The sequence below is a fragment of the Miscanthus floridulus genome, chromosome 13, assembly GCF_019320115.1.
Source record: "Miscanthus floridulus cultivar M001 chromosome 13, ASM1932011v1, whole genome shotgun sequence".
Classification (NCBI taxonomy): domain Eukaryota; kingdom Viridiplantae; phylum Streptophyta; class Magnoliopsida; order Poales; family Poaceae; genus Miscanthus; species Miscanthus floridulus.
The window spans coordinates 29,355,933-29,376,965 of record NC_089592.1 but is presented as its reverse complement, the minus strand read 5'-3'; the positions used below and the strand labels follow the sequence as shown (position 1 = coordinate 29,376,965).

Below are 21,033 nucleotides of genomic sequence, written 5' to 3'. Positions count from 1 at the left end.
GTTGACATGTTATTCATCCTTTGCTAAGGACTTGTTTAGTTCATCTAGTCATTCCTATCATGTCTTAGGATCATTCATGAAAATCAAATGGATTGGATGCTTGTATGGTACCACTATTGCTTCTATGTTTGAAATAATCTAGTGGTAGCGTATGACATGTTTGTAGACTTATAAACCTATTGTTTAATATAGAAAATGAGCTATAAGTGTTTAACTCAACATTGTCAAGATAACCCTTGCAATGAGGTGTGAAGACACTTGCCATTGGATCAAACCAAGTTAAATATCTTTTGCAAATGATCTAGATTGAACCAAATTTGGGAAAATGATCATCACTTAACATGGTTTCACCCCAACCTATCTAAAATTTGAGCTCACCTTTTGTGGTACTTAATGACAAAGGGGGAGAGAGATTCACAGAGATAGCAAGATAGGGGGAGCAAACAAATGAAATTACATCGGAAGGGGGTCAATTAAAATTTGAAGCACACAAGTAGGGGGAGCAAGCTCATAAACTTGTATGTTGCATTTGAATGTGCATTACATATGTTTGCTTGCATGGCACAAATTTTAAATTCCATATCCAAGCTTGTGTGGTGTATGCTAGATTACTAAAATTATTGCTGCAATGAAAACTAGCATGCATAGAATGATAGCTAGATATTCACATGCTTTATCAAGTGGTACTAGAACATTGCTTCTAATGTTGATCTCACGAAGTATCTAGTTCTTTGTCTTTTCAAGTGATATCTAGCAAACCATGGTGCTAAGGATGGTGTTCAAATGGAAACCCCGATTGGTATCACGCTTCAAGGGTCCATTCTTTACACTTTAGCATCATTTGGTAGTCATTACCCTCTCACACTTCCTATCCATGCATATGTGTAAGCTTTCAAATCCAAACTCTCAGCACATATGTAGGGGGAGCTAATGCTACCAATTCGGGTTTATGAAACTTGTCCATATCCTTTACACATGATAAAATGCTTAGGAAAGCAACATGGATCCAAAAAGATTTTATTGAATATCTTTGTGAAAAGGTTGTCGTTAATTACCAAAAAGGGGGAGATTGAAAGCTCTAATTTGGTTTTGGCTAATTGATGAAACCTAGTGTACTAACCCTTGTCATTAAGTGTTGTATATGAGATAGGGTGGTAAACACCAAGTGATGGAGCTAGATGATGGTCATGGTGATTGGTGACCAAAAGTGAAGATCAAGTGCTCCAACTTGGAAAAGAAAAAGAGAAAAACAAAAACCAAAGTGTTGATCATGGCAAAGGTATCAAATAGGTTTTTGTTTTGGCACTCAAGACACCATAGAGGATGTGAGTATATTTAGGATCGATAGTCGTAATATAAAGAGGGGAAATCTTTGGCTAAGCAGTTATCGAGTACCACAAGGTGAAGTCATAATTGCATATGCATTAGGACCTAGTGTGAGCTAACAAATGAACCCTTGAAAATGCTTGAAAAAATGCTAACACACATGCACATAGGTAATACACTTTGTAGTTAGCAACTTGGAAGCAAGGGTAAAGTGTTTGAGGAGATAGAAAAAGAAAAGGAGGACAAGGTCAGTGATCGGACCCTGACAGGCTGTGTCCGGTCAATACTTGAGATGTGGCCAAGAGGGCCAAGCTATGATCGGACCCTGTGCAGAGGAGCGACCGGACCCACGGTGGTGTGTCCGGTCATGGCAAGCAGAGAAAGGGCGACTTGGTCTTGCGATCGGACCCTGATAGCGATGGCGAGCAGAGAAAGGGCGACTCAGTTCCCACATCCGGTCATAGCTCTATGGAGCGCTGAAGGAAGGCGGGAGAGGATCGGATGCACCGGTGTGTTCAGTCACGTGCGACAGGACGTGTCCAGTCCACTAAAAACCTCTCTGGGTAGTTTCTGGACTCGATCGGACAAGCTGTGTTCGTGAGTCCGGTCACTTTTTCATCGAGTCTGGTCACAACTTAACTGCTCGAGTGAAGGCCAAATGACCATTGGAGATGAGCGACTGCGGTTCAAAGGGGCGCCACATGGATGCCATCGGAGGACCAGACGCTGGGGTGCAGCCGGTTAGCGGGTCTGGTCGTGTCTGTGCAAGCCCATAGGCTCTTTTAGCTAAGGGGGCTCTATAAATAGAAGAGGTACAGCTTGGGCTCACTCTCTTGCACATTTTCATCACTGATATATCCTTTTGAGCCTAAGAAAACACCTCCCACTCATCTCCATCATTAATTCATCATCATAGTAAGATTAGGAGTGATTTTTAGTGCATTTGCTTGAGTGATTGCATCTAGTGGCACTTGGGGATCATTGTGGCTGCGGATTTCTTGTTACTCTTGGCGTCTAGTTGGCGGCCATCACCAACTTTTACCTATATACTATTATGCCCTCGTTATAGATAAGTGGAGTTGTCTAAAGTCCACCATTTGTTTTTTTTTTTTTTGAGAGGAACTGGAGGGGTTTGCACCCCTACAGCATATTTATTAAGAAAAAAACAGGTTCAGATTACAAACAAAAGAACAAGTTAAACTAAAACTGAAAGGGCCTAGCAAGCAGCAGGGGGATTAGGAAACAAAGAAGGAAACATGAAAAAGCAGTGCAACCACTGCCGCCAGAAGCCATGCTAAAGAAGATTGGCAATCCATTGATTAATCCTTGGGGAGTAGCTTCTTTTTGCCCTCAGCAGCAACAGTTGGAATTCATCTAAGAAGTTTTGCTTTGAGAGCTGGATACTTGGATTTATCTGACGAAAAATCATGTCATTCCTTGCCTTCCAAATAGTCCAACACATCAGAACTATGATTTCCATGAAAAAAGGTACTTGAAGCTGATCTTTGAAGCTTTGCAGGTTCTGGAAGGGATAATCCCATTGTCAACCTGGATGTTAATGATAGCCCAGCATTGTGTGGCAAATGGACATCCAAGGAATAAGTGTGTCAAAGATTCTTCAATAGAGGCATTGCAGAGTATGCAACTGTAGTCCTGTAGAACCATGTTTTTCCTTTTCAGAAATTCTCTAGTACTTAACCTATCCTTCAGTAACATCCAAAAGGAACTTTGTGCTTGGGTTGGCATGAACAATTCTAAAGCCATTTGAATGCAGGGTGTAGTATTAGGTGACCACTCAAATGCTTGTAAGCTCTTCAGACTGAGAAAAGATTTGAATTCTAGATGTAAAACCAGGTGTCTGGTGCTTCATTAACAGTGATTTCTTCCAAGATTGCTTGTAACTTTAGCATTTGTGTATGTGCCTGCTGAGGTAGAGGTAGATGAAATAGGCTGTGCATGGGAGTTTTGAGCCTTGCCTTCAGCAAACACGATCTTTTTTTTTCTTTGCATAAGAGAACAGCTCAGGAATTTTTTGTGAGAGAATTTCACTTCCCCATAAGTCTTCCTAAAGATAGCAAGACCTCCCATTGCTCATCTCAACCCTTGCCATCCCTTTGAATTTATCCAGTAGCTTCAATATATCTCTCCACCAAAAGGAACCCCTCTTCACATTTCCTTGGCAATTTTGCAGAGTCATAATATTTCTCCCAAACCAGGGAGACCCAAGGGATGTCATCTTTGTTGAAAAATTTATGGAGATGCTTAATCAACGGGGCTTCATTTTTTAGTCTTGATATTTAAAACACCTAGTCCTCCCTGATCCCATGATCTACATACATTTGGCGAGGCTGCTTTTGGCTTTTGTTTGGCATTTTGACATCAGCCCCTCTCCAAACGCAACGTTTCCTTAGTTTGTCTAGTTGATCGATTACTGTCCGATGCAGCAAGAAGCCGGCCGGAGGGGCGCGCAAAGGAAGGCGCCGTGGCTGGGCGCACTGCGGAAGTTACCGAAGGGTGCCCATGGCTGCACTCGACCCACGGAGAGGGGCGGAGCAGACCGGCCAAACAGCAGCGGTGGCGGGAGGCTGTGGACGCCGTGCCTGGAGTGGGCGCCGTCGAGGGGATCACGCGCGGAGCGGGAGGGAAGCTCTCAGTCACGCCTATTACATCAGCTAATCGACCCACTAGCAGTACCTACGAACGCAATGACTAAAACTGGATATCAACTTGACGGCGTGCAGGAGTGCAAGTCCACCATTTGTGACTCTAACTACATATACTTCGTCACATATTTGGAAGTGATATAGGTACATTTGTCTTGAGAAATATTTTTATTAAAATATACATTTTCTATCTTTTCTAGTATATAATTATAGTAAAAGTAATAGTTAAATATTAAATAGATGACTTCAGAAAACATTAAACTGTAACTTGATTGATAGAGTAGCTCGTCTAAAGCTCCAGGATGTGCGAGCGTGCCACGACGGAAAACTACCTTTGCTATGGACCGAAAAGAGAAAGGCACCGCCTTTGGAATTTAGGGAATAACATTATTAATCGATCAGGCTTAGGCTTCCAAGTATGCATGTGATTTACCATCTTATTTATGTTTGCGGTTGCGAGGAACACCAAGCATTTTCGAAAATAACAGTAAGCGAAAATCAACCGCTCCCAGTAACTCAAAAGGATATTTTCAGACAAGACCCAGTTCCAATTTATTGTCAATGACACATGGAAAAGGTGTGCATGACTTTGATCCCATTCGATAGTTTATTCTCATTAGTATTCTTTACAGAACATAATAATAATAAACAGGTAAAATTGTGTGTTTTTGTAACCACAACACCGACTTCTTCCGTTCAGTTGAGGGATGTATGTTCAATATGACCAATCTTGTCAACGTAACCAGTCTCCCCCTCTCCTCTTTTTTTTTTTTTTTTTTTTGAAAAAACAAAATAAGTGCAATTTCGATGTAGTAATTCAATCTTAAGCCCATCAAAAGTTCACAGCAGCAGTGAATGCCGGGCACCTTTCAAACAATGCAGTTAATGTGATGAAATACAAATGGAGTTAACAAACCAATGCCAGGGGATCGAGCTCTTCAGAGATTCACGTGATGTTTCAGACAGTTCAGAGCGGCAATCAGAGCTGATCTCGAACGTAAAGGACAGTACAGGCCATGCCAAGTGACCACAGAAATAAACATCCACCAGGGATTACTGTGAAATTAAATCATACAATACGCTCCAGCTCCCTCGCGTAGCTGAGCGCCTGGTTGATGAGCTGCAAGGATGGGATCTCCTTGCAGGGCTGCGACTCCTTCGCCTTCTAGAAGAAGACGGCGCGTTCTTAATCTCCCATTCCGGGTGCCCCTGTTAATGATGTTCACAAGATTAGACTTTACACTGACTATCATATTATTTCACATAGAAATACACTCAGAAAAAAGAACGGCAGAATTAATAAAAGACTAGAATTACCTCTGTGATGTACTAGTGCAGATCTTTGTCAGAACTGAACATAAGCATTTGCTTTGCATCACTTACAGATAGGGAATCATACCCCTTTTTCGCTGCACCCAGCGATCTCATCTCTGTGAGAGCAGAAAAACACAATAGCATCTCCATTAAGATAAAATCAAACAATCAAATAACCATGAGTAACAGAAGCCTACTCACCTAACTGTTTTGGCGAGAAGGTCCATGAAGTAAACGTAGGTCTCATGTGGCACAGCCTGCCGAGCGCTTAACACTCGGTTGTAGGCACCCTCCATGAAGGATTGCTCACTCTACCGCATGCTTGATGCAAGGATGCTCAAGAGCCTTGACAGGTAGAAGCTCCAGCTCGGTGTGGAACTCGGCAATTCTATTCTGAACCAACAGACTCAGAAACATGTTACCTCAAAATGCATGATCAAGCCTCCCAAATATTCTATTATTAAGCAATTCCAAAAGCAAGTGATGGAGCCTACTAAATATATTCCAAAGGACCTAATAAAAATTCACACTGAATTCTGGCCAAATATATTCCATTCATTTGCACTTCAAAGATTATATTACCAACAAGGAACCAAGAATCTTTAGAGCCAGATTACTACAGCAAGTACAGAGGACTCTTACCAAGTTTTTTTAGGAAGAATTGGCAAGTCCTCCACCATTTTGTTATAGTAGGAAACAAGCTGCCTATTTATATATACATCAAATAGCCAGAAATCACTAACAGAATGTTAAAGAATGATCCAGCAACAAAACAAACTGACAAGATTATGGCTACTTCATTTCATTCTCAAAATCATGAGAGAGTAGCATCTCATAGCAACAAGCACAAGATTCTCTGAAACAAAGAAGCAGAAAAATAACAGACAGACATATGCAAACACATTAGCACTGTAACTAACTGAATACTAGAACAAAAGACTTCAGAACGGCATTGAGCTTTTAGTTTGCCGCTCAGAATGCATGCAAATTGGAACATGCCATGTTTCAGAAGCAAGTCAGCTGAAAATGCATAATCAAGCATCCCAGATATTCTATTACAGTAATAAACAATTCCAGAAACAAGTGATACAGCTTATACCAAGAAAAAAGACAATACATGCCATATATAGAAGATCATGTTCCACTCCATTGACATATGCAAAAAAGAGGCACACATAAATTTACTGTCAATATGAATGACCCCTCCCCTCCCTCTGTTCTTTCTACATTGATATGAGAAACCACTGTTCTGATTACAAAACACAACACTCACAGACAAACCAGAGAGTGAATTTCAACCAGATATATCTTTATCATATTCTTTTGGCTAGCATCGACAGCACATAACATAAATCCACACTGAATTCTCATTCATTTGCACTTGAAGATTATATTACTCACAAGGAACCAAAAATCTTTACAACCAGATTATCACAGCAAGAACACAGGACACTTAGCAAGTTCTTTTTAGAACAACGGCAGGTGCTCCGCCTTTTCATTATTTTATAGTATAGGAAACAAAACAGTAAGTACAGGAGCTTCCTAAAAAAGAGTAGAGAAAGGAAAAAACGATGTTTCCCTTCCAGCATCCTAATCTAAGTGCCATCTGCTGCTTCATCCAGGCTCCTCCTGGGGTTGATGGAAATCTGTAACATTGTACTTAATCCATTCAGAGAGCTGCAAGTGTGCGAGGTTTTTGCCATCAAACACCGCACAGCATCCTTCCGTGTATAGCCGATGGCATGAGTTCTTTAAGTGTACCTTGATGCAGTATTGTGCTCCAGCTCCACCAATCTTTAATATTTACCATCGATGAGTGTGAACTGCTTGCCAAATCTGCTTGGTATATGGGCAATTCCTCATGAGATGAACGTGTGTTTCTAGGCAGTTGTGGCAGAGCAAACAATTTGGATTTGCCTGCTCCCCGTGCTTTGATTAATCTGCCGGTTGTTGACAACTTCCATAAAAGGGTAGAACATTTAGTTTAGCAGTGTGAGTAGGCCATGGTAGTTTGAACCTGCCACTCTCTCGAACTTGTTGCTGAATCTTGGCCAATAAGCTGTGTCAACCTTATCAGGAACTTGAGATTTGACGGCTGCACCAATTTCGAGTTTCAAGCCTTTGATGAAATGAGACACGAAGAAATGCCCATCATATGCTGAGTTATGCATACAGATTTGATACTGAAGAGACGAAGTCTGCTCGAGTTCCAGTAGTGGACCCAAAGCCTCTCTGTAAGAATTGGCCCCAAATTTGAGCTCACCAGCAGGACATTGAGGTGGTAGGTGTCGGCCAAAGGTGCTGTGATGTTGTTGGACAGAAGGCACTGGTGAGTGGTGACAGCAAGGACAAGCTGGAAGTATCACTACCATCCTCTTCAGTTCGGCGCAGATCTACCATCCTCTTCAGTTCGGCACAGATTATCAATGGTGAGTTGAGCCATTGCCCAGCCACTTTCTCCCACATGACGCTCCAGTTTGTTGTGATCCTGGGCATACTAATTTACCAACTCCTGGCAGACAACAAATCCAAGCTATACATCACCCTGGACCAACGATCCTCATCATGCTGCTCTTGTTCATTCATGGTAGTGAGCACGAAACGGGTCTGGGGGGAAGGCTTTGGAGGCACCGTGATGTGAATCCCCAAAATCAGCATGAAGAGCAACCTGGATTGGAGCACTGGCTTAAGAAGTACAGCAACCAGTACTCAATCGTTGCCCAACGCCTGGACGCGGATCGACCATGGAATTTTATGTGCAAACAAGTGCCGCACAACCTGAGTCGAATGGCATGTCCCCACCAACGCCACTGCAGCAAAATCCAAGCTCGAGTTAAGGAATTTTACATGCGAACAATTGCCGCACAACCCTCACCCGAACAATTGCCACACAACCCTCACCACAAAAAACTGTAGAGTAGTTAGCAGTAAAGGGGTTGAGCTGCGAGACACGGAATACAGGATGAACTTGTGAACCTGTCAGCAACTCCAATTTATATGCAGCAGCACCAATACGCTCCAATTTTTGGCATGATCAAAAGCCTGAAAGTAATCCTCCGTTCCAGTAACTCTGCCATAGCCTTTCTATAGTCATAGACACCAAACTTAGTTTCCACTGCCTTTATAAACAGAGCTTGTAAACTTGGAGTTTAACTGCATCTGTTGCTGGACAGTACCCATACTGGTGACCATGGTGAAGAGGTCAATACTTTCTTCGAGACGATCATACCGATCCTGTGTCTTGCTGCTTTCTGCCTCCGTGGCGGACAACTGGAATTGAGTCTGTGAGAAGGCTTAGTTGGCGCCGTGATGAAGTGTATCTCGAAGAATCACAATCACAATCGGACTAGTGGGTTCAGCAACAGCCTCCCTACAAGCTACTCACGATTCAGTCTACCGCCGCCTAAAGATGTGAAACGAGCAAGGGATTTTACATGCAGACAACGCCACACAACCTGACTCGAGTGGCACCTTCCCACCAACACCACCGCGACTCGATCTGAGTTCTAAGTTCCAAGAATTTTACGCATGAAAAAAAAAAACTAGTATCCTTTATGAGACTAAGACAAAGTTAAATAATGCGTGCATGTATACTGGAGAGTAGTTGAAGGGTAGGCCTGGTGCAAGCGGTAGAGTCTTACCGTCCGTGACCGGAAGGTCCTGGGTTCAAGTCGCAGTCTCCTCGCATTGCACAGGCGAGGGTAAGGCTTACCACTGACACCCTTCTCCAGACCCTACACAAAGCGGAAGCTCTCGGGCCTGTTCGGCAGGACTAAAAAATACTGTTCCGGCTGATTATTGTGAGAGAAAAATATTGTTCTGGCAGGACGTGAACTGTGATTCTGTGAGAGGAAAAACAAGCCAGCCGGCTGACTTTAAGCCAGCCGAACACGCTCCTCTACACTGGGTACGCCATTTTTATATATACTGGAGGAGAGTAGTTAGTGGCCGCCAGACCACCGAGTTCTAGTGGCTGAGTTACTTTCGTCCAAGCCAGCAAGCAGTGTCCCCCTTTTGCAACCCTCTATGGATCTTATCCATGGCCTTCAGTGCCCAAGGTGGCAGGTCCACCGCCATCGCAAGGTCTGTCGTTGTACCAAATCCAATTCCTCCGTGGAGCAGCGAAGGGGTGACACTGCTCTTTTGAATATTCGATTTCAGCCCTGTAGCTGCGCCAAACACCCGTAAAATATCTATTACAAGATCAATATCTGTAGCAACCGGACGGAGGAACATGACCACGTCATCCGCGTAGAGGGAAACCTGACCTTTAGCATGAAATTCACCATCTGTTCTGTTGTTATCAGCGTGAGTCTTCAAAAGCTTAAAAGTAATCATTCACAGTATTCTTTTGCTTCAGTTCCAGTAACTCTGCCATAGCCTTTCTATAGTCATAGACACCGAACTTAGTTTCCACTGCCTTTATAAACCGAGCTAGTAAACTGGGAGCCACTTTGCTTCATTGCCCTCAATATGCATCGATACTGCTGCTACCCACATGTTCTCACAGATGCTGTAAATCTTGAAATAATTTGTCCCTCCAGATTCTTGGATTTGTGACATCAGAAGTTGGAAAATGCAACTTAGGGAGAGTATGCCTGTTGTAATTTGCTGTGTTGGGCCTTGTGTGTTTGGCACCAAAAGTAGAGCGAGTGGTATGCATCTCATCACCTTTCAGTAGACAACTCAGCCTTAGAGTTTGACTTGTGAGATTTTGGGCTTTCAGGTTCATCAAAAACAGGAGCTGTGGAACGTTGCAGGGTCAACTGAGCCACCACACTACCAGTTTCTGCAATCTGCTTGGTCACTGTTTTTTCAACCACGTGAGAGTTTAACTGCATCTGTTGCCGGAAAGTATCCATACTGGAGACCATGGTGAAGAAGAGATCAATACTTTCTTCGAGACGATCATACCGCTCCTGTGTCTTGCTGCTTTCTGCTTCCATGGCGGACAACTGGAATTGAGTCTGTGCGAAGGCTTAGTTGGCGCCGTGATGAAGTGTATCTCGAAGAATCACAATCACAATCTACTCACGATTCAGTCTACCGCCACCTAAAGATGTGGAACGAGCAAGGGATTTTACGTGCAGACAACGCCACACAACCTGACTCGAGTGGCACCTTCCCACCAACACCACCGCGACCCGATCTGAGCTCTAGGTTCCATGAATTTTACGCGTGAAAAAAAAACCTAGTATCCTTTATGAGACTAAGACAAACTTAAATAATGCGTGCATATATACATAACTAATAGATAATCAAAAACCTTTGCACCAGAAATTCATATGATGTATGTAAAGGGGAAAGGCAAATACTTACCTACTACTTACCTGTGCAGACTGCAGGCAGTTATATTGCCCACATGAAGAAAGAACATGTCGGTGTCCACCAGCCGCATCTGTAGAAGTAATGCCCCTGCATCTGGCCCGGCGTGGCCACCACGCCTAGCTTGCTGGCCACACCACAGAAGCAACACGGCACTGTGTCCATCCCGGTGGCCGCGGTACATGGCAGCGGCACCTGAGGCTGAGGAGGTAGCGTCGACACCAACGAGCGCGGGCCAACACATGGCAGCGCCGCCTTAGGTTCAGGGAAAGGAGGTGACCGCTTTGGCGCCAAAGAGCCGGTGATCTTGAGAAGGGTTCCCCACCGCATGAGCTCAACGAGGAGGTGAGTGGTGTTTACAGCATCATACAGACCGCAGTGGAGGCGGCCCTCCCACTACAGCCCCGCCTTCCGAATCGCATCCTGTAGAGTGAAACGGACATTGCCAACACCAAACGCTGCCGAGAAGGGCAGCCTTAGATTGATCCACTGATCGAAATAGTGAGGCTTTTCTATACCTTTGAAGCGGCATTCCCCCTCCAGCATGGTGCGGCAGTCCCAATCTCCTCAGGTTACGACGGCGAGGTTGCGCACCATGTGCTTCGAGCCAGCGGTCATGCATCTCCAGCGCCTCGGCGAGGCTGACTCCAGCGTCGACGTCATCCTGGGTGATTCCAGTGAGATCGCGGCAGAAATCTGTGAGGCGGGGATGGTGCCGAGGGCGGACATAGGTGCGAAAGGTGGACAGCGTCCGGCCGTGTCATACACATGCCCTGGGATCATACTGCCACGTGGGCCAACCTATCACATATATTCTTTTGTATTAGACTGCCATGTGGGGCTAACCTTTGGAAAAGAGAAGAGCTATAAAAGGGATAAGGCAGTAGAGAAGAAGGGTCGAACAAGTTATTCAGAAAAGAGTACTCGGGTAAGGAGCCAATGCTCCTCCTGGTATCTGAGATCTTCTGCAATCCTCTGTTTTTACTCACGTCGTCGGCTTGATCTCACCGGTGACCACGGGTTGTGACAGTTGGTATCAGAGCCAGTGTATCCTCGGCGTGGGGGCGACGGGCGACCGCAGCTCTTCTCCGCGCTAGTTATCGGTGACGACGACGATTGTTGGCGCGTCGGCGGCGGATCCAGTGGTCCGGTGTGGCGACTCCATCGATCCAGCGCGTTCCATCTTCTTCGGCTCGGGCTCCATTTTGTTCCGTGGCGGCGACTCCTTCATCAAGTGTGTGCTGCAGCGGCTCCTCCCTGCAGCGCATCTTCTGGTGGTGTGTGGTGACACGGGTTCGTTGTGTGGAATCCGGTGGCGAGTAGCGGAGATTCCGGCGTGTGGGCGGCGGTGTGCGACGGCGGGCTTGGAGCGGTGGCGTACTGGTGTTGGCGACTCTCGACGGTCGGCCAGCTTCCACTCGAGGCACCCCGACGGCTGGCGGTGGTGACCACCACAAGTTCCTACAAGCGACATCGGCGTACTTCCTCGGATTCTCTTTGATTCGGCGGGCGATGTGATTGGGGGTGAGACGATTTCCTTCGATCTGAGGCCTCTTCTCCGAGCAGGCAACTGGCAGTGAGCACTTGCTCTGTGCTTTGCCCCCCAGGTGTTTGTTGGAATGTCACATCAAGAGAGTCAACACCCAATGTTTGATTTGTCGTCTCATTCAGAAGTGGTTTGGGATGAGGAACCGCAGCAGTTAGATGGAGAGATGGATGACCCGCTGGAGTGCAAGCACACCATGTTTAAGGCACCAATTCTGTCCACCAGTGATGCCCAGAAGGTGCTCGATGAAATGCCTAGTGTGGTTTTGTGGGATGAGGAAAAGCAACATATGTTCGACCATCCTGGTTTGCTGAAGCAGCTAGCTCAAGGTGGTAATTACTTTGTTGGTGAGGAGAAGAAGCCAACTACTGAGCCACCCATATATGATGTTCTCACTCATGTTAGTGGGTCTCTCTGTCTCGTGGAGCTTGGTATTGAAGCAGTGTATGAGTCTGATGAAATACATCTTGAGGATAACCATGCAACAATGCTTGAGTACGATCAGTTCATGGATCCAGTGACATCAAAGGGAGATTCACATATGCCTGTTATCTAGGATGATGAGTTGGTGCAAGGTGTTGGGTTAGAGGACAGTTTATTCGAGCTAATAGCTCATGGAGAGCGTTCAATTTGCATGGACAGCAAACCAATTGTCGAGCCAATCTCCTGCAAGGCTTCGGTGGCAACAAAGGATGTTTTAGAGGAGTCTTTTGATGAAAGCCCTATGTGGGCTGACGATCCACAGTATGATACTGAACCCATGGATGACATGAACTTGGATGTAGCTTAGGTGGTAGAGCCACTCACCAAGGACTTTCAGGTACTTTCCAATGTCGAAGGCTCCTACCTTTGCCTAGAAAAGGCTATTGATGCTGCTAACAAGGTGCAGAACCTCGTAGAGGAGATCATCGAGGTTGTTATCATCGTCAACCGAAACAACTGTGACCTGGCACACTTTGGCATGCTGGTTCTGCAGCATGATCCAGTCGCTGTTGGACATCCCATGTTTGATGACATATGGCAAAGAAGAGGTTTCAGTCCTTGGAAATCTTGGAAGCTCTGGGATCACTTGGTGTTTATTATGATGTTTCCACGGCATCATTATGGTTTTAACCCTTGGTCTGGTGTTCACGGAGTTTTGATGACGTCTACAGTGGAGATTGCTCAAGGGATAGTTGACCAGATGCATTGCAAGCCGATCGATTTCAAGACATATGTATTTTCTGAGTGTGATGCTCTCAGAGTGTTCAATGAGATGGCTTCTTCAGATGGGGTATGGAATAAGGTCCTGTCTGACATAGATGACCACAGCAGCTTATGGCATGAACTCGTTCAAGGTGGAGAGTGCATGGGCAGCAGGGAGACAATGATGGGGTGCCCTCTTCATTCAACATCACCCAGTGATTTGATATTGGGAGATGGGCACATTATGTTGCAACTGCTAGGATCTGCAATGTGTCCTACTCACCAGACATTTGCTGGAATGCCATGTCAAATGAGTGATTACTGGGTGCTACATACAATACCTCATACTGATGGGTTGATAACTGATAAAGATGGAGAGGAAAGAAAAGGTATACCACTGTTGCAGAGGGGATGGCCAACTGTACTTATACCCAAGGTACCTGAGGAAATGCACTGTCGGGACTTTGTATGGGATGAGCACTTGTCATGGTAGCGCGGTGTCTACAATCTCCAACATTTGAGGATGGTAAATAGTTGTGTAGTGCTTAACTAGCTATCGGGTGGTTTCGGCCCTAGACATTTTCAGCAACTGAATACTGATGAAAGGCCTCGAGATCCTGGTATTGTAATGAACAACCAGCATATATCTGTTGTTGTGCTGATGATAGTGCAGTCACCTACTGTGTGGAATGAGGAGCATCCACATGACCTCAGCTTACAGCAACCTACATGCGCTTAGGTGTGCACAGATAACACGAAGACCAAATTGACGCTTGAGCTTAATGACTTGGCATTAATTCTAGAGCTTGTTGTTCATGCTAATGATCTGGAGTTTACAGAAATGCTTATTGTGACCCCAAATGTTACGATGCCCAGGCTTGCTAATCAGGAGACAGAAAACATACTTGCCCTATTTGGTGGTCCTTTGTTGTTCCTAGAACATGCAGTAATTCATACAGATCACTTACAAGGTCAACCAGGGAATATGTGGGAAATTAGTGCAGCTTGTCAAATGGTCATGGCTACAATAAAGTGGTGGCATAAACATTTCAGCCCATGGAAATCTAATTTAGTCTGGTACTGTTCTGAGAAAATGTCACCTTGGAATATAAATATATTAGACCCTGGAGATGGCATGCAACAACACTTCAAAATAAATTTTTTTGCTTTGATCCCATTGCTCGGGTCTAAAGTAAACAAAAAATTTCAAGATAGACTAGAGCAAGTTGGTGGACAAATGCTCCTATATCAGTTCGTTGGTGCAAAAACTGAGGTATTAACAATTCCAATATATAAATGCACTAAGCTCTGCCTTGTGCTACTTGGACATGAGATTCTGGAAACTCTGATTTCTATAACTTCAGTGATGGAGAAACTGAGGTTGACTTTTCCATGGGACCCAAGCGGTCATAGTTCAAGCTATCTACACATCTAAAGTTACAAAAGCGTCAGCTTGAGGGCAAGCTTAATCTTCAGGGGGGATAATGTCATACACATGCCCTGGGATCATATTGCCATGTGGGCCAACCTATCACATATATTCTTTTGTATTAGACTGCCATGTGGGGGCCAACCTTTGGGAAAGAGAAGAGCTACAAAAGGGATGAGGCAGTAGAGAAGGGTCGAACAAGTTATTCAGAAAAGAGTACTCGGGTAAGGAGCCAATGCTCCTCCTAGTATCTGAGATCTTCTGCAATCCTTTGTTTCTACTCACGTCGTCGGCTTGATCTCACCGGTGGCCATGGGTTGTGATAGGCCGGTGGCACCGTCGACCAAGATGGACGGGAACTCGATGATCTATCGGTCGCCTCAAAATTGATGACCACAAGGGTGTACTAGGAGTGGAACAGCGAGGTTGAGGACTTGAGGTGGCAGAAGCCGTGAGATCGGTGGATGTCAAGATGTCAAGATGCAGCGAGGTCGCGAGGTTGAGGACTCGAGGTGGCAGAACCCGACGAGATCGGTGGATGTCGAGATGTCGCCAGAGGTCGGGGATGATGGGGCGACAGCAATGGATCGAGATCGAGCAATTGGAAGTATTGCAACTTGGAAGGGGAAGTTTGTAGGTCGAGGGCACGAGTAGCCGGCGAGATCAGTGGATGTCAAGAGGTCGGCAAGAAAGAGCGGCGCACTGAATCGAGCAAGATCAGATCGAGAGCGATTGGAAGAATGGGGAATTCTCGTGTGCCATTAAAAAAAGATCGCAATGCCCTGTGAGCTTCTGGAAAAGTTCAGTAGTCTTCAGCGTTACTACTTCAACTTTTTTTTGCCCTCCATGCTACTGCCGTCAGTTTGGGCTCTAACGCCGTCAAACTGCAGGTGTGAAAAGTCAAAAATACTCTTAAGTCTAAATATGTCATTACTTTTTTTAAGCATCTTAACGACTTCAAATGAAAAAACTCAAAACTAGAAAGTTGTAGATTTCGTCGAGATCTATAATTTTCTTAGAGATAAATGCACTGTAGGTCCATCAACTTTTTGTGCTGTGTCATTCAAGTCCATTAACTTTGAAAGTGCAGGTTTGGGTACATAAACTTTTAAGTTGTGCCATTCAGGTCCAAATCTGTCCGTTTAGGGATTAGATCCTACGTGGCAATGCATGACAACACCATAGGTCATGTGAGCAGCACGTGAGGGCCCTTTGCCATTCGTTTTTTTTGCCGATAGCCCCCTATGCTTTCCATTCCCTCACTCTTCACCCCTTCCTCTCCCTTCCCTTTGAAGACATCGTCTTCAGACGACGCCGGGGCATTGGGTGGGACGACGGAGGCGGCGGGTGGTCGACCGACGCCGACATAGCCGGTGGAGGCGGTGAAGATTGTGCGGGGTGGTGGTGCCGAGCGCTGACTGCCGCGCAGATCGCGGCCGGTCGGCGCGATGGTGGCCTCTTTGCGACCACTGGGGGCACGGGCGCCACAGTATGGTGAGTTCTTCGATGTCATGAACTCTGAAATCGGTTGGTTTATGAGGTATTTCTTACGTCGATTAGGTCGCTTGTTGCAGAAAATATCTTATTTTGTCGGCTAGGGTTTCATGTATTGGTCATTTATGCTGTAGATTTTGGGGTTTTCTTCTGTAGGCACTGATGATGAAGAATTCTCAGTGGAAATGCATCATGGGGGGTGCTTTGTTTCTCAAGGGTTAAACAAATCCTATCCGGGTGGAAGAGTTAGTTGGTTTGACCACGTAGAAGTTGCTAAATGGTCTCCTCTTTTCATAGAGCAACTTGTTTTTAAGTTACACTACCCAAAAAATCCAAACATGAAGGTGTTCTGGCTGCTACCTGGGAAGAATCTTTCAAATGGGTTGAGATTGATTTGGTCTGACACAGACACAATGGTAATGTCCTCATTAGTTCACAAATTTAAGAATTTTGTGCTGTATTTGGACCATGATGACAACCTTTCTAGAATGCCTTGGGATGACAATGTTGCAAACCCATTGAACTCACCTCCCAAGGTTTTTAGTCCTATGAAGACTATGCATATGGACAATGCAAATAGTGGGAGGGTTGGTGATAACAGTGGAGAGGACCCTAATTTTGGTGATGGCAGAGATGATGACAGTGCTGGTGATAACAGTGAAGAGGACCCTGATTTTGTTGATTCTGACTACGAACTGGATGCAGATGATGATGACCTTTTTCAGTATGCAGATGATGAAGAAGCAAGCAAGAAGAAAGATAAGGGCAAGAAAGCTTTCAGTGTTGTAGATAACAGTGAAGATGACATGTCAACAGAAGATGATGAGCTGCAGTTGCCTGAATCAGATGATGAAAGTGGAGGAAGACTAAGGTTTCAGACTTTTAGAGAGCAGGATATGCATAACCCAATATTTAAGTTGGGTCAATTGTTTGCAACCCCTAAGATTCTAAGGGAAGCAATTACAGAATACAGTTTGAAGCATAGGGTTGAAATTAAATTGCCAAGGAATGAGAAGAAGAGGATTGAAGCACACTGTGTAGAAGGTTGTCCTTGGAACTTGTATGCTTCAGTGGATAGCAGATCCCATGGTCTGGTTATCAAGCAATTCAATGGACAACACACATGCCAGAAAAAGTGGGTTTTGAAGAGGTGCACATCAAGATGGCTTGCTGACAAGTATCTGGAAACATTTAGGGCAGATCAGAAGATGAGCCTCACAAATTTTGCTAGGTCAGTACAGAGGGACTAGAACATAACTCCAGCAAGGTCCAAGCTTGCTAGAGCTAAAAGATTAGCTATGAAGAAAGTTATGGGAGATGAGGTGGAGCAATACAAGTTACTTTGGGATTATGGTCATGAACTTAGAAGAAGTAACCCAGGCAGCAGCTTCTTTCTGAACCTGGATGGCAATGTATTTAGCACATTGTACATGTCATTGGATGCATGTAAAAGAGGTTTCTTGACTGCATGTAGGCCTATCATATGCTTGGATGGATGCCACATTAAGACTAAGTATGGTGGACAAATACTGACAGCTGTGGGCATTGATCCAAATGGATGTATCTTCCCAATTGCCATTGGAATAGTGGAAGTGGAATCACTAGTGACATGGAAGTGGTTTTTGGAGACACTAAAAAATGACCTTGGCATAGATAACACATATCCTTGGACCATCATGACAGATAAACAAAAGGTAAAAACAGCACTGTATCCTTTGTTGTAGTTGTTTGCTAGGTGAAAACACCATTTTCATATGTTTGTACTTTTGTTTTTAGGGTCTTATTCCAGCAGTTCAACAGGTCTTCCCTGACTCTGAACATAGATTCTGTGTCAGACACCTATATTCCAACTTCCAACACCACTTTAAAGGTGAAAATCTCAAGAACCAGCTTTGGTGTTGTGCAAGGTCAAGTTCAATACCTCAGTTCAATAGGAACATGGAGAAAATGAAGACCCTGGATCAGAAGGCCTATGAGTGGTTGCAGAAGATGCCTTTCAACACCTGGGTCAGAGCTTACTTCAGCACTTTTCCAAAGTGTGACATGTTGCTGAACAACAGCTGTGAAGTGTTCAACAGTTATATCTTGGAGGCAAGGGAGATGCCAATTCTTAGTATGCTAGAGCAGATCAAGGGACAGCTAATGTCCAGGTTCTACAAAAAACAGAGGGAGGTGGGAGAAGAGTGGCAGGGACCCATCTGTCCTAAGATAAAGAAGATAATTAATAGGAACACAGAATGGGCCAATACATGTTATGCAATGCCTGCTGGACAGGGCATATTCCAGGTACAAGATAGGGACTATAGGTTCATAGTGGACATCAATATGAAGACTTGTGATTGCAGAAGGTGGGACCTCACTGGAATCCCTTGCTCTCATGCAATTTCATGCTTGAGGCATGAAAGGATCACACCAGAGTCAGTTGTTCCTGAGTGTTACTCTTCCAATAGCTATCTCAGTGCTTATGGCCACAATGTGTGGCCATGTAAAGACAAGAGCACATGGCAGAAAGTTGGAGGCAATGTAATTCTACCACCAGTATATGTGAAGAAAGTTGGAAGGCCTCCTAAATCAAGGAAGAAGCAGCCATCTGAGGTACAAGGTAGTCATGGACCAAGGTTGACAAAGCATGGAATTCAAATGACATGTAGATACTGTGGAGACAACGGACATAACAGGGCTACATGTAGCATGAGAAAGGCTAGACTTCCACCCAAGACACCTGCACAGAGGAGCCAAACTTCTATGCCAATTGAAACTGAAGAGGTTTTTGAGGAAGCTGCAACTGAAGATTATAGTGACATGCCAATGATGCCAGTTCAAACTGCTATGCCAGTGATTAGTCAGGTAACTGCTCATGTTTAGCACATTGTACTAGTATGTCTTATCTAAGTTATTAAATATATGTTATAGGTTTCCATGTTTGAAGAAACTGACATGCCAATGATGTCCCAGTTATCAAGTACCATGATGTCCCAGATGCAAGCAGAGGTTAGTGTCACTGTCATTTAATTCCTCTAGATCACCCAACATCTTATTCAAACTAATCATCTCCATTCTCAGTCATCACAGAGTAGATTACTGGAAAAAGAACCACTTCCATTTTCAAGCTTCATATTGTCTAACCAACCAGTAGCTAGGCCAGTTCCACCCACTACTGCAACATAGGCTGGGAGATCAAGGTCCACTACTGTGAAGAAAACAACTGCTACAAAGAAGACTGCAGCTGGCAAGAAGAAAACATCCCACAAGAAGGTTTCTGCTGCAATGAACAATCCTGATGGTGCTGTTGGTTGAAGAGGACAAGTAATGATGTGTGTGAAATTGTAAATCATGCAAAAACTCTAAGTGCATGTTCTTCTTTTCTGCCTTTTGTACAGCAGAAAGATGACCTTTTGGTTAGGTATAAGTATGTGAATGACATGTATGCTTTGGTTGCAAAACAATGCTCCAGTTCACTGAAATGATATCAAAGCATCTTTGGATTATCAGTTCATATTCTGTGTACACTCTATGCTTGTTGAAATCAGTTTGGATTTCTTTCATTTTTCGAGATGAGAAAAAAATTGCAAAATCACATTCACATTTTAGACAATACACCTTCAAATTGCATAGAACTTCATAACTTAGTCATTCATCCGTACACATTCAGACCTTAATGCTGATTACAACCAGGATCAAGAACAGCAACAAGGTAATACATAGAGCCATGAAACAAGTCAGTTGCATCAACCTAACTAAGTTGTCACCAGTTCTAACCAAGGTTTTCAAATGTTTCACAATATCAGCATCAACAACAATGCCTCTTTCCTTCTTCATCCCTACGACTGCTTCCTGCTCCTTGGATTCCACAACTTGCTCGGCAATGGAGGCACTTGCTTGCTCCTGTGGCATCAGATGCTGACGAAATCCCATGCCCTCCATCTTCAAAGAATCAACATGTTCGATATACTCCTTCTCCCATTTGAAAAAGGGACAGCCCAAGCCTTTGCGCTACAAGCAAGAGGAAAGGATCAATCTTCACTGCAAACTGCAATGTAAACACCTAGTCGAATCAAAACAGTTTCAATCTCACCTTGTGGGCCGGGCAACAGTAGAAAACCTCACCATCGCTCCAGGGTTGCTTCGAAATACGCCGAACCACCTGCCACTTGTGGCATTCTGTGCACCTAATCAGTGGAACATCACCTGGTTTATCCAGATCTGCAGCGGAGGAGCTCGAATCTTGAGGGAACATCGGCGTCGCCTCCATCGTCCCACCCAGCGCCCCGGCGTCGTCTGAAGACGATGTCTTCGAAGGGAAGGGAGAGGAAGGGGTGAAGAGTGAGGGAATGGAAAGCATAGGGGGCTATCGGCAAAAAAACGAATCGCAAAGGGCCCTCACGTGCTGCTCACATGACCTATGGTGTTGTCATGCATTGCCACGTAGGATCTAATCCCTAAACGGATAGATTTGGACCTGAATGACACAACTTAAAAGTTCATGTACCCAAACCTGCACTTTCAAAGTTAATGGACTTGAATGACACAGCACAAAAAGTTGATGGACCTACAGTGCATTTATCGCATTTTCATATAAAATTTATTTTCATTTAATTCCACAAAAAAAAAGATATGATTTTTCTAAGATATATTAATCATATCAAATCATATTTTTTGCGGAATTAAATGAAAATAATTTTTTGGAATTAAATAAAAATAATTTTTATACAAAAAGTATAGATCTCGATGAGATCTACAACTTTCTAGTT

The 21,033-nt window shown here is 44.4% G+C and overlaps 1 protein-coding gene and 3 pseudogenes across 1 annotated transcript; 2 read left to right on the top strand and 2 right to left on the bottom strand.

Moving 5' to 3' along the window:
- Nucleotides 1-4,991: 4,991 nt before the first annotated feature.
- On the bottom strand, nucleotides 4,992-5,720 carry LOC136499663 (26S proteasome non-ATPase regulatory subunit 8 homolog A-like; annotated as a pseudogene).
- A 4,932-nt stretch (nucleotides 5,721-10,652) lies between these two features.
- LOC136499662 (uncharacterized) lies at nucleotides 10,653-16,301 on the bottom strand (annotated as a pseudogene).
- A 319-nt stretch (nucleotides 16,302-16,620) lies between these two features.
- LOC136499661 (uncharacterized) lies at nucleotides 16,621-18,258 on the top strand (annotated as a pseudogene).
- Nucleotides 18,259-18,288: 30 nt separating this feature from the next.
- On the top strand, nucleotides 18,289-19,579 carry LOC136499660 (uncharacterized). Its single transcript, XM_066495236.1, has 3 exons — nucleotides 18,289-19,129; nucleotides 19,196-19,273; nucleotides 19,451-19,579. Exons 1-3 carry the CDS (start codon nucleotides 18,326-18,328, stop codon nucleotides 19,577-19,579), a joined length of 1,011 nt encoding a protein of 336 aa, XP_066351333.1. The 5' UTR covers nucleotides 18,289-18,325.
- Nucleotides 19,580-21,033: the final 1,454 nt, after the last annotated feature.